General features: G+C 39.0%; 1 protein-coding gene across 1 annotated transcript; it reads left to right on the forward strand.

The window, feature by feature from the left end:
* The first annotated feature begins 5931 nt into the window (after window positions 1-5931).
* Window positions 5932-6831, forward strand: LOC115950070 (uncharacterized protein Mb2253c-like). Its single transcript, XM_031067319.1, has 2 exons — window positions 5932-6219; window positions 6640-6831. Exons 1-2 carry the CDS (start codon window positions 5932-5934, stop codon window positions 6829-6831), a joined length of 480 nt encoding a protein of 159 aa, XP_030923179.1.
* The last annotated feature ends 6812 nt before the right edge of the window (window positions 6832-13643 follow it).

Raw genomic sequence — 13643 nt, forward strand, 5'->3', positions numbered from 1 at the left:
AAAAAATGTTTGCAGCCTTCAATTAAAATCACCAATAAAAAGATAACAATTATCCTTGTAAGGTGCATTCTTATATAACCCAACCAAATCATGTGCAACACATGTCATCTTTTTATTAGTGGTTGGAGCTCAAGGTTCCAAATATATTTAGATCCAAACATTTTCCATTATATATATAGAATAAAATACGTGTTTGAGTCATATCATATTGGGTCATTACTAGGATGTAACCCTTAAAATATTTAATTGAGAATGTCCACCCTGAGTGGAAGATTGTCAAGATGGTTGGTTTTATTAGCTTAATTCAATTTGAAGAATGTGGCTAGGAAAACCATAAAAAAAAAGTGTTATATTAGATTTTTGGGTTGAAAACCCTATGGAAGGTGGGTATTATAAGGAAGAGTTCCCCAATACGGATGTTTGAATATAGGGCAATGAGTATGGAGGATGTACTTCAATGGAGTGGTGAACTAATTCGAAAACAACATAGGGATATTTTTTTATTACCCTTGACGGATCTCACATACAAATAGCGGTCAAGCTAAGTTTCAAAGTTACGAAAAATATGACCGAGTATGAGGCTTGTATCACAAGATTAGAAGCTCTATGCACACTAGGGGCGAGAGAAGTAGAAGTTTATGGGAATTTAGCATTGGTGATTTCTTAAGCTCAGAAATTGTGGAAAATAAGTGAAGAACATTTTAAGCCATACCAACAATGTTGATACCGTATTTTGTCCATCCTTGATTAGCATGCCAAAATACCGATTTAAGTCTTAAATAGCAAAAATCTTGTCTTTGAATATAAGAAAATAAGGAATTACATGGAAAAATTCTATTTATTCTAATCGGATGTTGGATAAAACATTTTAATGATTCAAGAGTTCAAAATTCCAAACTTGCCATTTTTGGCTAAGTTTAACCAACGTTGACTAACCTTAACTGGGATTTGTTAAAAAGTTGACCAAAAAATATGATCATTTGATCGAGATAAAATTTTGTCTATCTTAAACATTATAAAATTTCCTTCATAACGGTCATTCATGGGCCAAAATAGGAGTTAAAACAAATGAAATATCATGAAAACATAAAATCCTAAATAAAAATACTATGTCATTTTTTTTAGGCAAAATGGTTGTTTTTGGGGCGTTTTCGCGCAATAAACTATACAAATTCAGCCACAACGGGTGTGAACTACCTAGAACACATTGAAGTATGATGGATTAGCTACTCTAAAAAAATGGACTTGATGATATCCCCTTCAAATTAAAAGGAATTAATTTTCTAAGAAAAGTGCCACACAAATTTCTACACTACATCACATCCCTTTCGAGCACAATATCTTGATAACCGTAGCTTCAAATTGTATGAGGCCAGAACTTATGGAAACTAGAAATCTAAAAATTTTCAAAATATCAAGTTTGAAGAAATTCAAGCTCCCTAAGACCTCTAAAATAGGGTTAGAAAAAGGAAAAATTAAAAAAAAAAATCTGGAAAAGGAAGAATGAAGAGCCTTATAGAAGAAAGCTGAGGTGACAGCAAGATTCCTCAAAGGGAGTTACCTATGTCAGTAGGTGCACATCCCCTGGGGATCCTACTCCCCTCAATTTTTTTTTTTTTTTTGGGTACAAATACCCCCCTTCCCTCTTGAAAAGTGAAGAGGATTAAAATCAAGGATGATGAATCCGTTTAAATAAACCTGACGGTACTGAATTAGTGAGCCATCGGGAACAAGGCAGCAAATAGAGCGATGGACGGATAGACCACATGATGGATGGATCCTTCTCTATAATAGACGAATGACCCCTCTATATGGACGGATTATGGGTTCTTGGGCCCAAGGCCGACAGATACTAAGGCCACGTGGCACTCACATAACTTGGGTAAACCCCACATGGAAATATCTTGCACTCCACGATTAACCCTAGTTAAGAGAATCCTAACATGGAAAGAATCCCACAATATACACACATTTATAAGGATCTTAATCATAAGGAAAACATCTTCTTATGCAAGAAACGAAGGTCGGTTCCACATTACTAAAAAAACCCAAAGCCCTCAAAAATCAAGGTACACATAATTTACCCAATTCTAACACTCTAGAGTTGTGAGAACCTTTCTAACTTAACCTTCGGAAGGTCTTTGGCCAGTACCACACCGATACTCTCCTAAGGTCTTCTTATTCTGTGTTATGCAAGTGTTGTCTTAAGCACATGAGGACAATGTGACTTACTGACGATTTTCGGTATCATCAGTTGGTGCCATCTATGGGAAAGGTGATAGGAAGCAAGCCGTACTTAACACTTCCTAGAAAAAAAGTTACATGGTACTTACTCGTTTGATGGCAACCACCACTAACCATCAGGGTGACGAGCCACGAACCACAGCCCTTGAGAGACAAGTTCAAACTCTTGCGACAGCAGTGGAACACCTCACCAAGCAAAACTATGATCTAGAAGAGCAGCTACGCCAAAAGAACGCAGGGCTTAACACTCGGGAGGAGGACCAAAAAGGCATCAGCGCTAAGCGGAAGGACAAAGATGGGTCGAAAGATAGCAACGCCCCAAGTAGACCAAAGTGATAGGATATAGGTCATCCATTCGCCACAGATATAGCTCCCCCTTATATAATCACGAAGATGTAGATGATGAAGGAACGGATGGACTTCATGATAAAAGCCCTCAGAGGATGGGTGTCTAGTGACCTCAATGACTTGGTCCATCGAATTAATTCACCTTTCACCACACCCGTCACTTCGTTCCCCCTTCTACTGAAGTTCCGTATGTCGCAGGTGGAGAGATACAACGGATCTAAGGATCCCCTAGATCACCTGAAGTCTTTCAAGACCTGGATGCACCTACAAGGAGTGGTAGACGAGATTATGTGCAAGGCTTTCCCCACTACGCTGAAGGGCCCCGTAAAAGTTTGGTTTAGTAGGCTAACACCCAACTCCATTAGTACTTTTAAGGAGTTGAGCGCCCAGTTTGCCTCTCACTTTATCGAGGGACACATGTATAAGAAGTCCACTGTATGCCTAATGAGCATCAAGCAATGGGAGGATGAGACGCTAAGGTCTTACATAACCAGCTTTAACAAAGAAGCCCTCTCAATCAATGAAGCTGACGACAAGATACTCATGGCCGCATTTTCGAATGGACTACGAAAGGGTAAGTTTTTATTCTCTTTATAAAAAAACGACCCAAAAACTATGTCGGCTGTACTCTACAGAGCTACTAAGTACATGAACGCAGAGGATGCCCTTCTAGCTCGCGAAGAGAAACTTAAGAAGAGAGAAAGACAAGAGGAAGCATGGTAGAAAAGGGGGTGAAAGATAGCTAGGACGGGAGACAGAAGGGAAGATAGATGCTCCAAGCCTCCCACTGAACATCCCTTTAAACGCCCCAATTGATTAGGTCCTGATGCAGATCAAGGACAAAGAAGCCCTGACATTCCCTAACAAGTTGAAGGGAGACCCTAACAAGAGGTCTAGAGACAAGTATTGCCGTTTCCACCGCGATCATGGTCATGATACATCTGACTGCTATGATTTAAAGTAACAGATAAAAGCTTTTATCAGGCAAGGGAAATTGCAAAGGTTCATTGGTAAGGAAGGGCTAGACCAGCCTTAAGAGAAGCTTGCCCGGAGAGAAAACGAGCATCCCAGACCCCCACTGGGAGACATAAGGATGATCATAGGGGGGAACCTCAGCATTTGGCTTATCCAAGAAGGCCTGCAAAACCTACCTACGGATGGTTCAAAACATCCAGTTGACGGGTTTCATCCCGAAGATGACGCGGATTGACAACCATGTAATTGGATTCACGGAGGAAGATGTCAAACGTCTCCACCACCCACATGACGATATGCTCGTGGTTAGCATACGAATGGGGGATTACAACACCTATTGAGTCCTTGTGGACAATGGGAGCTCTGCTAACATCCTCTACTACCCAACGTTCTAGTAGATGAGGATTGATAAAGAACGACTGATTCCAGTCAACACGCTGCTCGTCAGATTCGAAGGGACAAGGGTACAACCCTTAGGAGTAATCAATCTGCCTGTAACAGTCAGAGATTACCCATAGCAGATCCCTAAGGATGTTACGTTCCTAGTTGTTGACTGTTCATCCGCTTACAATGCCATATTGGGTCGCCCCACTTTGAATTCATGGAAAGTCGTAACTTCAACTTACCATTTGATGATCAAGTTCCCCACTAAGTACGGAGTGGGAGAAGTAAGAGGAGATCAAGTGGCGACGTGCGAATGCTACATTGCCATGCTGAAACTGGATGATCATTTGCAAACTATGTGTATAGAGGAGCAGCGGACAGTGGCAGAACCGATGGAAGGACTTGAAGAAGTACTCCTTGACTATTCTAGGCCTAAACGAACAACCAGGATCGGCACTCTGACTAGCCTGCCAGTTTGTCAGGTGCTTACAACATTCCTAAGGGAAAACCAAGACGTGTTTGCCTAGAGCCATGAGGACATGCCTAGAATTAATCCATCCATCATAGTCCATAAATTAAACGTATCTTCCTCTTTCCTTTCCATTCGGCAGAAAAAATGGGTGTTCGCGCAGGAGCGAGACGAAGCCATAGCCGACGAGGTTCACAAATTACATGAAGCAGACTTCATATGAGAAGTGTACTACCTTGGCTGGTTGGCCAATGTGGTGATGGTCAAGAAGGCCAACAAAAAGTGGAGGATGTGTGCAGACTTCACGGACCTAAACAAGGCCTGCCCTAAGGACATCTACCCTCTCCCACGGAATGACATCTTGGTGGACTCAACAGCAAGACACTAGCTGCTGAGTTTCATGGACGCATTCTCAGGTTACAACCAAATCAAGCTGGATAAGACCGATCAAGAGAAGACTTCATTTGTCACTAGCCAGGGTCTTTTCTGCTACAAAGTAATGCCGTTCGGGCTCAAGAATGCGGGCGCCATGTATCAAAGGCTAATGAGCAAAATGTTCACACATCAGATTGGGAGGAATATGCATGTTTATGCGGACAACATGCTGGTAAAAAGCATACAGGAGGACGACCACTTGAACGACCTCCAAGAGACTTTAAACACCCTTCGGTCTTACAACATGAAACTGAATCCAAGCAAGTGTGCGTTCGGAGTGACAGCGGTTCATGGTATCTCAAAGGGGTATTGAGGTCAACCCAGAGAAGATACAGGCCATTATGGAGTTAAAGCCACCAAAGATTGTTAAAGAGGTGCAAAGCCTAAATGGCAAGATAGCTGCACTAAATAGGTTCGTCTCAAGAGCAACAAATAAGTACCTACCTTTCTTCCGCACATTAAAGAAGTCATTTGAATGGACGATCGAGTGTTAGCAAGCGTTTGAAGACCTGAAGGCATATCTTTCTTCCCCGCCATTGTTAAGCCCGTCCAAGCCAGGGAAAGAATTGTTCCTATACCTAGCGCTCTCCCTAGCTGCTGTTAGCGCGGCTTTAGTCAGAGAAGAGAATGGGGTGCAGAAACCCATGTACTTCACCAATTGAGAACTTCGAGGAGCGGAAGAAAGATATCCCCAAATGGAAAAACTCGCTTTCACCTTGGTAACTACGGCGAGAAAGCTCAAGCCAAATTTCCAAGCGCACACTGTAATTATCCTAATAGACAAGCCCCTACGAAGGGCATTGAGTAGTCTTAAAGCTGCTGGACGAATAACATTATAACAGATTAAGTTGAGCGAGTTTGACATACAATATCGACCATGTACGGCTATAAAGGGGCAAGTGATCGCTGACTTCATTGCAGAATTCACCCTCATGAAAGGCCAGGGGGTAGAATCGAGCCCACAATAGAGCATCCACACGGACGGATCTTCCAACAAGCAAGCAGGCGGAGCCGGTGTGGTACTCCACAGCCTGAAGGGGGATAAGGTCGAATGCATGATCCGTCTTGATTTCCCTATGACCAATAACAAGGCAGAGTACAAAGCTTTAATAACGGGGCTAGATCTCGCAAAAGCGACAAGAGCTGCAATTATGGTCATGTATTGCGATTCCCAAGTAGTGACTAGTCAAGTTAATGGCGACTATAACCGCAAGAACGAACAGATGAAGAGGTACATTGAGCAAGTGAAGAATCGCGTAAGCGACCTCCAAGCGAAATTTGTTCAAATACCAAGGGAAGAGAACGAGAACGCCAACCGTCTTGCTAAAGTTGCATCAGCAGAGCATATGCTCATCCCCAATAAGGTACTATCCTTCATTCAAATCTCACCATTAATAAACGACATCAGTGTTTAGAGAAATGTAAAAGCAAAACAAGGAAAGTAAAGAAGGCACAGAAAGTATGTGGAAAACCCTTTGGAAGGGGTAGAAAACCCTTTGGAAGGGATGAAAAACCATAGGTGAGCGAAAGGAAGAATGTCCCTCACTCTTAAAGCTCTCTTTTATGTGAAAGTTAAGGTTTTTACACAATGGTGATGTTCTTCCCAAAGAAAGCCTCTTTTTTTACCTCACTTTCCTACCCAAACTTCTGCCTCTCTCTCTCTATCTTTCTAGGTTCTTGCCCTTATTGTTCAGCAACATGTTCCTCTTATAGTACGAGGAATGTTGTTAGGTATATAAGGACAGGTGTCAAACCCTCATTCGCCCATTTGAACCCTAATACAGCTATTGTACTATACTACGGCTAGAGGAGAGAGAAGGCACACCAATGTCAAGGTAGTGGGATGGAGGGCAGCTCTGCTGCAACGTGGGGAGCAAGTCATTGACAAGGAAAGGGACATCAAGGAGGCCAGGAGTGATGCACGTGTCCTTAGTAATGGTCCAGCACAAGCTCATCCAATAAGGGGTGTTCTATAGCATCTAACCATAATGGGTCGCTATCTCTCTTTTACGCTAGTGATGGGTGTCCATGCCAAGTACATTTTTCACCCTTCCCCAAGATAGTCACGTTATTGGCACGAGCCAAAGATGCTCTCCCTCAGCCAATGTTCTCCTTCCTTTCCTTACAGCTAGCCTATATGTAAGGTTCGAATCTAGCCACATCAGCACTCACAGATGCTTTGGCTGGTGTAACGTACAAACTGCATGTCATGTTTTGAAAAGGGTGCCACATAAAAAGTCACATACCACCCCTTTTGAGATGTGGAAAGGACATAAGCCAAATTTGGGATATTTGAGAGTATGGGGTTGTCTTGCTTATGTAAGGCTTACTAACCCTAAAATACCTAAGTTAGGTATAAAAGCTACTACCTGTGCCTTTTTTGGTTATGCAATTAATAGTGCAACCTCATTTACAAAATCAAGAAATTTTTGAAATAGAACCTTGAAGAAGTAAAATAGCTAGAGTTGAAAAGGATTTTGATCTTGATTATTATGATTTTAATATTGAGGAAGATCCCCAAAATTTAAAAGAAGCTTTGGCATCACCTAATGCTATATTTTGGAAAGAGGCTGTAACTGATGAGATGGAATCTCTAATTTCTAATAAAACTTGGAAGTTAGTAGACCTTCCACCAAGTAAAACCATAGGTTGTAAATGGGTTCTTTAAAAAAAAAAAATTTAAAACCGGATGGATCAATAGATAAGTTTAAAGTTAGGCTTGTTACAAAAGACTTTAAACAAAAAACTAATCTTGATTTCTTTGATACATTTTTTCCAGTAACGAGAATTACATCTATTAGATTGTTAATTGCTATTGCTGCAAATTTTTATTTGAAAATTCATCAAATGGGTGTAAAAACTGCTTTTCTAAATGGGGACCTAGAGGAAGAGATTTATATGGATCAACCAGAAGGCTTTGTAGAGTTTGGACGAGAAAGCAAGATATGTAAGCTAACTAAATTCCTATATGGCTTAAAACAAGCACCCAAATAGTGGCATGAAAATTTGATTCCTGCATGATTGAGAATGGTTATAAATCAAATGAATGTGATAAATGTATTTATTCTAAATCATGGAATAATTTACATGTTATTATTAGCCTCTATGTGGATGATATGTTGATTTTTGGCTTAAATATGCATGTTATAAATGAGACAAAAAATATGCTTAAAAGCCATTTTGATATAAAAGATCTTGGTGAGGCTAATTTTATTTTGAGCGTGAAAATTACAAAAACATGTGATGGAATATTTCTTGATCAATCACATTATGTTGAGAAAATTTTGAGAAAATATAATTTTCATGATCACAAAAGTGTAGCTACTCATTTTGATTCTAGTGTTCATTTATGTGTTGTGAATAATGATGATGATATTTTTAATCAAAAGGATTATGTTAGCATCATTGGTAGTTTGTGTTATGCTACTGATTGTACTAGACCTAACATTGCATATATAGTGGGAGTGCTTAACAGATTTACTAGCAAACCTAGTAAAGATCATTAGCTAGCTATTGAGTGAGTCATAAGATATTTAATTAGTAGCAAAAGTTATGACTTATTTTATAAAAAGTACCTTGCTGTGATTGAAGCTTTTAGTGATGCCGATTGGAATACCTTGTTAGGTGATTCTCTCTCTACCACTAGTTATATTTTAACCTTATATAGTGGTGCTATTTATTGGAATCTAAAAAGCAAACAATAATTGTTAATTCAAAAATAAAAGCTGAATTAATAACATTAGCTTTGGCTTGTGAAGAAGCAAATTGGCTTAGGATTTGTTATATGAAATTCCACTTTGGGAAAAGCCAATTCCACCTATATTAATTCATTGTAATAGCACTGTCACAATTGGTAGAGTTAAAAACTGTTATTACAACGGTAAATCCAAACCTATAAGAAGAAAGTACAATACCATGCGATCTTATTTGAGTTTTGGCATCATAACTATGGATTATGTTAAATTTAATGGTAATCTTGCAGATTAATTTACCAAGGCCTTGGCAAAAGAGAGGGTCTAGAATACATTGAGGGAGATGGGACTAAAGTCCATAGATTCTTAAGCCATGTATGAGGAGACCCAACCCAAGGACCAAAGATCCTAGGAATTGGGTTCAATGGGAAAAACGAATCACATGATGGTCATAAGAAATGCACTATTTATTTCTTTAATTATTTATTTTGTAAATAATTTTTTAATTGTTCATCCCTATACTGTAAGTGCATTTATCCTATAATCTTGGAGAGGTTGAGTAAAAACTCTTAATGAAATTTGTAACTCGTATGAGTGGGGTGTCAAAATTACAAGAGCACCCTTGAGAAAATTTCACCTATGTAAGTGTGGGGGTGAGGCTACTCCCTATGAGATTTGGACTTAATTTCAAATACACTCATAAAACTGGGATCAGCACACGGTCGTAAAGTGCTAGCTATAAAAGCTCATTGAAAGCTCGAAAATGTGTTAAAAACACAAAAGCTATTTAGACCCCCAAGATAAAATTATGGCTCGAATGATTTTACTCTAACTTATACTAAGTGCAGAATAGAGTAAATGTGAGTGGATAAGCAAACAAGCTACTCTAACACATATTCATATAATCACAGCAGTAAAATGAAATGTAAAAGAGTAGGGAAGAAGAATGTAAACACAAATAACATGCCAATGTGTTATCGAAAAGGAAACCGAAGAACTTAGTGAAAAACCTCTCTGCCGCCCTCCAAGCGGTAATCAATCCACTAGACAATCAGTTGGGATACATGGGTTAGCAAGAGACCCTCCAAGCCTAATCTACCCGCTGTACCTAAGCCCTCTAAGCTCCTACTCTAACAAGGCTTATTGGAATTGTGTCTTGTCTAGCTCTCCGGATCCCGCAATCCACCTGATTGCATCCGCCAAATCCTGGCTTCTTCCAATGCTTCCCAGCAATACCAAATCCTCACTTGACACTCTGAAAGGGTGTGGTAAGTGTTTGGGCTATCAACCTCTCAATGGTATGGAAATGGAGAAGTAAGAGTTGAGGAAATCCACAAGCATATGTGTAGAGATATATGGGTATGATAATCTTTATCTCTCAAAGTTTGAGGCTAGGGTTTTCTCTCAGAAGCACTCCTCAACATTTGTGGGTAATGTGGGTATATATAGTGTGAGTACAGAAAGTGTGTATCAGATATTACAATCTAGCAGAACAGAATATTTCGCGGGTGTCTCGCGGGTGTCTCGCGGGAAGGCCTTACCCGCGAGCTACTCGCGAAACACAGTTGTCTCCATCTGTATTGACTCTTCACATTCCAATCATGTGCAAGGCACATGCTTCACTTCGCGGGATGCTTAGTCGCGAGCTACCCACGAGAACTCTTTTGGCTTCAATTGCTTGAGTCTTCACACTCTCTCTCTCTAACACACAACCCTTACAATCAAATCCCACAATAAATACAGGGTACAAAAGATTGAATATAATTACAATCAAATTTGGCACGGAATAAAAGCCAATACATATTTGTAAATCACAACTTTACACTCATGTTAATACCTGGGTTGTTATATGTAAGTAATGACGCTTAATTTCCCCAAAGAAATCCTAGTTCAAGTCGAAGACCATTACGACTTTGGAGTTGAGATCGTTATTTTACTAAGTGAAAGTTCAATGTAGAGCACATCTTCATGATGCATAATGACTTGTTTTTGCCAGGTAATCTATCTTTAACTAAAGAAAAAAATTAATATTAAAATGAGTGGGAATTGTTGGAGCATTTTAATATTTTTTAATTAAAATGAATTTATATGATAATATAAATGTAAAGATATGAAAGTTAATATGGAAGATAAAGAGTTAGTGAAAATTTTTAATCCCACATTAAAAAAGAGAGAAACTTTTTTACTTTTTTTAACTGTAGTGATTAATGGACTGATATATATTGATTCAGATATTGAGCTAGATACATTCAAAATTATTTCCATATTCATTAGTGAGTAAATGGTCTTTTTATTATGGAAAATGAAGAGTTATTCTCCCACTTAATGGACTAGCCATTTGGGCCTATATAATTTTCTGAAACTCCTCATCTAATCCATTTAATTTGGTAATTCCAGTCCATCAGATTTATGTCCAGCAATTAATCTTATAACACCCACTACATCAGAATTATGGACCCAATTAATTAGATTAATTTGGGAAATAATTTCGTGAGGTCCATTGAACCTATAAATAGACTCATTCAGGCTCATTACAAGTAAAAAAATCAACAATTACAAGCATTCTTATACACTAAAAAATAGAAAGGTTCTTGGCAAGGAATGGTGTTATTTCTGGTAGAGTTTTGGACTTAAACACTTTGTACAGAGGTTATTCTAGCCATACGACATTTGTTGGGCTGTTGTATCCTGGAAAAGGCAAGTCAGAGAAGGTTTGCACCAGTTACAAAATGAATCTCCTTAAAGAGAGCTAGTGTCGCACCTCAATCCAAATAGTATTATGTATTTTCTAATCTCAAATTAATAATATTCAAAAGTATTATCCAGTTTTTTTTTTTTTTTTTTCGTTATTTCCATTATTATTATGGTTTGCATCAACATAATGAGAAATTATAGAGTCCTCTGGTGGACCACGTCACTTGTCCACCATTCTACTAAAAGACTCACACTTATTTAAAATTGCTGAGTCAGTAATTAGTTTCTATTTTAAAAAATTTTCTAACTTAACAATTTTAAACAGGTGGGAGTCTTTTAGTGGAATGGTGGACCACGTCACTTGTCCACCATGAGGACCTTATAATTTCTCTAACATAATTTAATACATATAAATAGTTTTATGAATCACCACGTAATGTGCTGCAGCCTATTTAGAAGTGAACTTTGTCGAATAAATAATACATAAGGAACTTTGTTGTGAGTCTTGTGACACTTCAGACTAGAAAATGGATAGCCTTAACCATGATGGTGAACTATCTTGCGCTCGTAAAGCATGTAGGAAAACAGTATTGTATAGGGTGTGAATGAATTCTAACTATGAGTACTAATGACTTCATGTTTGTTAATTTTTTATTATTATGCAGACTTCATTTTATTTGGTACAAATGGAGGCTGATCCATTTTTGTGTTGCTAAACCAATCATGTGTACGGCCTGGTGTTGAGAAACAGCTAATTGTTGGATTTTCTTTTTCTAAAAATTTGGAAACCAATTGATTTATACTAAATTTGACTATGCTTTGGAAAATATTTAGCGAAATTTCGCATCTAGAACAAAACGTTGATAATACATTAGTTGTCTATGACTTGCATACTTTATACAACAATGGCATCACTTGGGGACGGACCCAGGTTTTCAAGCTAAAAGGGGCCAAAGTATAAGGAAAAAAAAAACTCTAAATAGACATTCATATAGTATTAACAAATTATAAATAAACAAAATCGTTTTTTCTTAATACATTAAAATGCAATCATCTATCAACAAAGAAAAAAACAAAACAAAATAATTTAACAATGATGATGCCAAAAAAAGTCACTAGTGAGCCACAGGTACTTGCACACTCCCAATAGCACCTACACAACACAAAAGAGAAGACCTTGCAGAGAGCACCGGTGTGGTGCCAGCCAAGTACCCTCCGAAAGTCAAGTTAGAACTTCTTACAACTCTAGAGTGCTAGAGAGGGGTGAATTATGCGTACCTTGGCTAGTGAGGGTATTAGGGCTTTTATAGTAGTAAAGGATTGACATCTCTTCCTTGGTACGGAAATCTTTTTCTTATAGGAGTCTTCTTGGGCGTATTTGGCGGAATCCTTTCCCTATAGGAATCCTTGAATAGCATTAAACGTGGAGGGCAAGACATTTCCTTATATATGCAATCGTGGGCAGCAAGTAAACTTGCATCAGGGTCGTCGGCTTATCTTATTTCCTTCAGCCTTACTGGCGTCAGTTTGTTGATGTTGTCAGCCTTTAGGTGTCTCTTGCGGACTTCCCCCACTACCCAAATTTAGAACATCATTCGTTGACTCCTATAAGAGGAAACTGACGGTTGTAATCATACCCATCAATTTGATGCTTTATCTACAGCCGTCAGCTTTATAAGGGCTATTTTTATCCTCATCAGCTGCCCTCTACTCTATATCCTCGTCATTTTAAACTGATGGGTTGTAGAGTAAAGTTTTTATTGGTTAACTATCCTTTAGTTCAGAGGAGCGGGAAAATTATTTATGAATGATTCCACGAGCCGCCAACCATTTAATGCTTGGACACATGGCATGCCTCGTTGGCCTCGTTTCTGGACAAGGGCGTCGCCTCACCTTCCACGCATTTTTCTTCCTATATATAACGCGCATCTTTCTCCTTATTCCTCTATTTCAACCTTGCTAATATTTCAAGAGAGAGAGCTCGTCGCCTTTGCTTTTGCTGATTCGTCACCTGTTGCTAACACCGTCACTTTCCAAGCCGTTTTTTCTCCAAGACTTATTTACCTGTAAGTTCTTTTTCCTTCTTTCTTTGCATTTTTGCTCTAGTTGAACAATTTCTTAGTGAGAACGTCACTTTAGGTACTTAGAATGGATCCGTTACTTGTAGGTAGTTAGATGTCAAGTGACGCGTTGAGTGACCAGTCGTCAGTCCGCGATGGAGCGGGCTACGATGAAGTTTTTGGCTTAGGTCAAGAGTCCGATGACTTTTCTGAGTCGTCAAGAAGAGAAACGTCAGCCTAGTCTCCTAGCGACGACGTAGAAGACTATGTTGAGGGAGTTGGGGAGAAAGTGGTAGGTGAGGTCGAAGGGGAGTGAGAGAGTGACGGAGATGAGGAGGAGGA

This window comes from Quercus lobata, chromosome 6 (assembly GCF_001633185.2).
Source record: "Quercus lobata isolate SW786 chromosome 6, ValleyOak3.0 Primary Assembly, whole genome shotgun sequence".
Taxonomy (NCBI): Eukaryota; Viridiplantae; Streptophyta; class Magnoliopsida; order Fagales; family Fagaceae; genus Quercus; species Quercus lobata.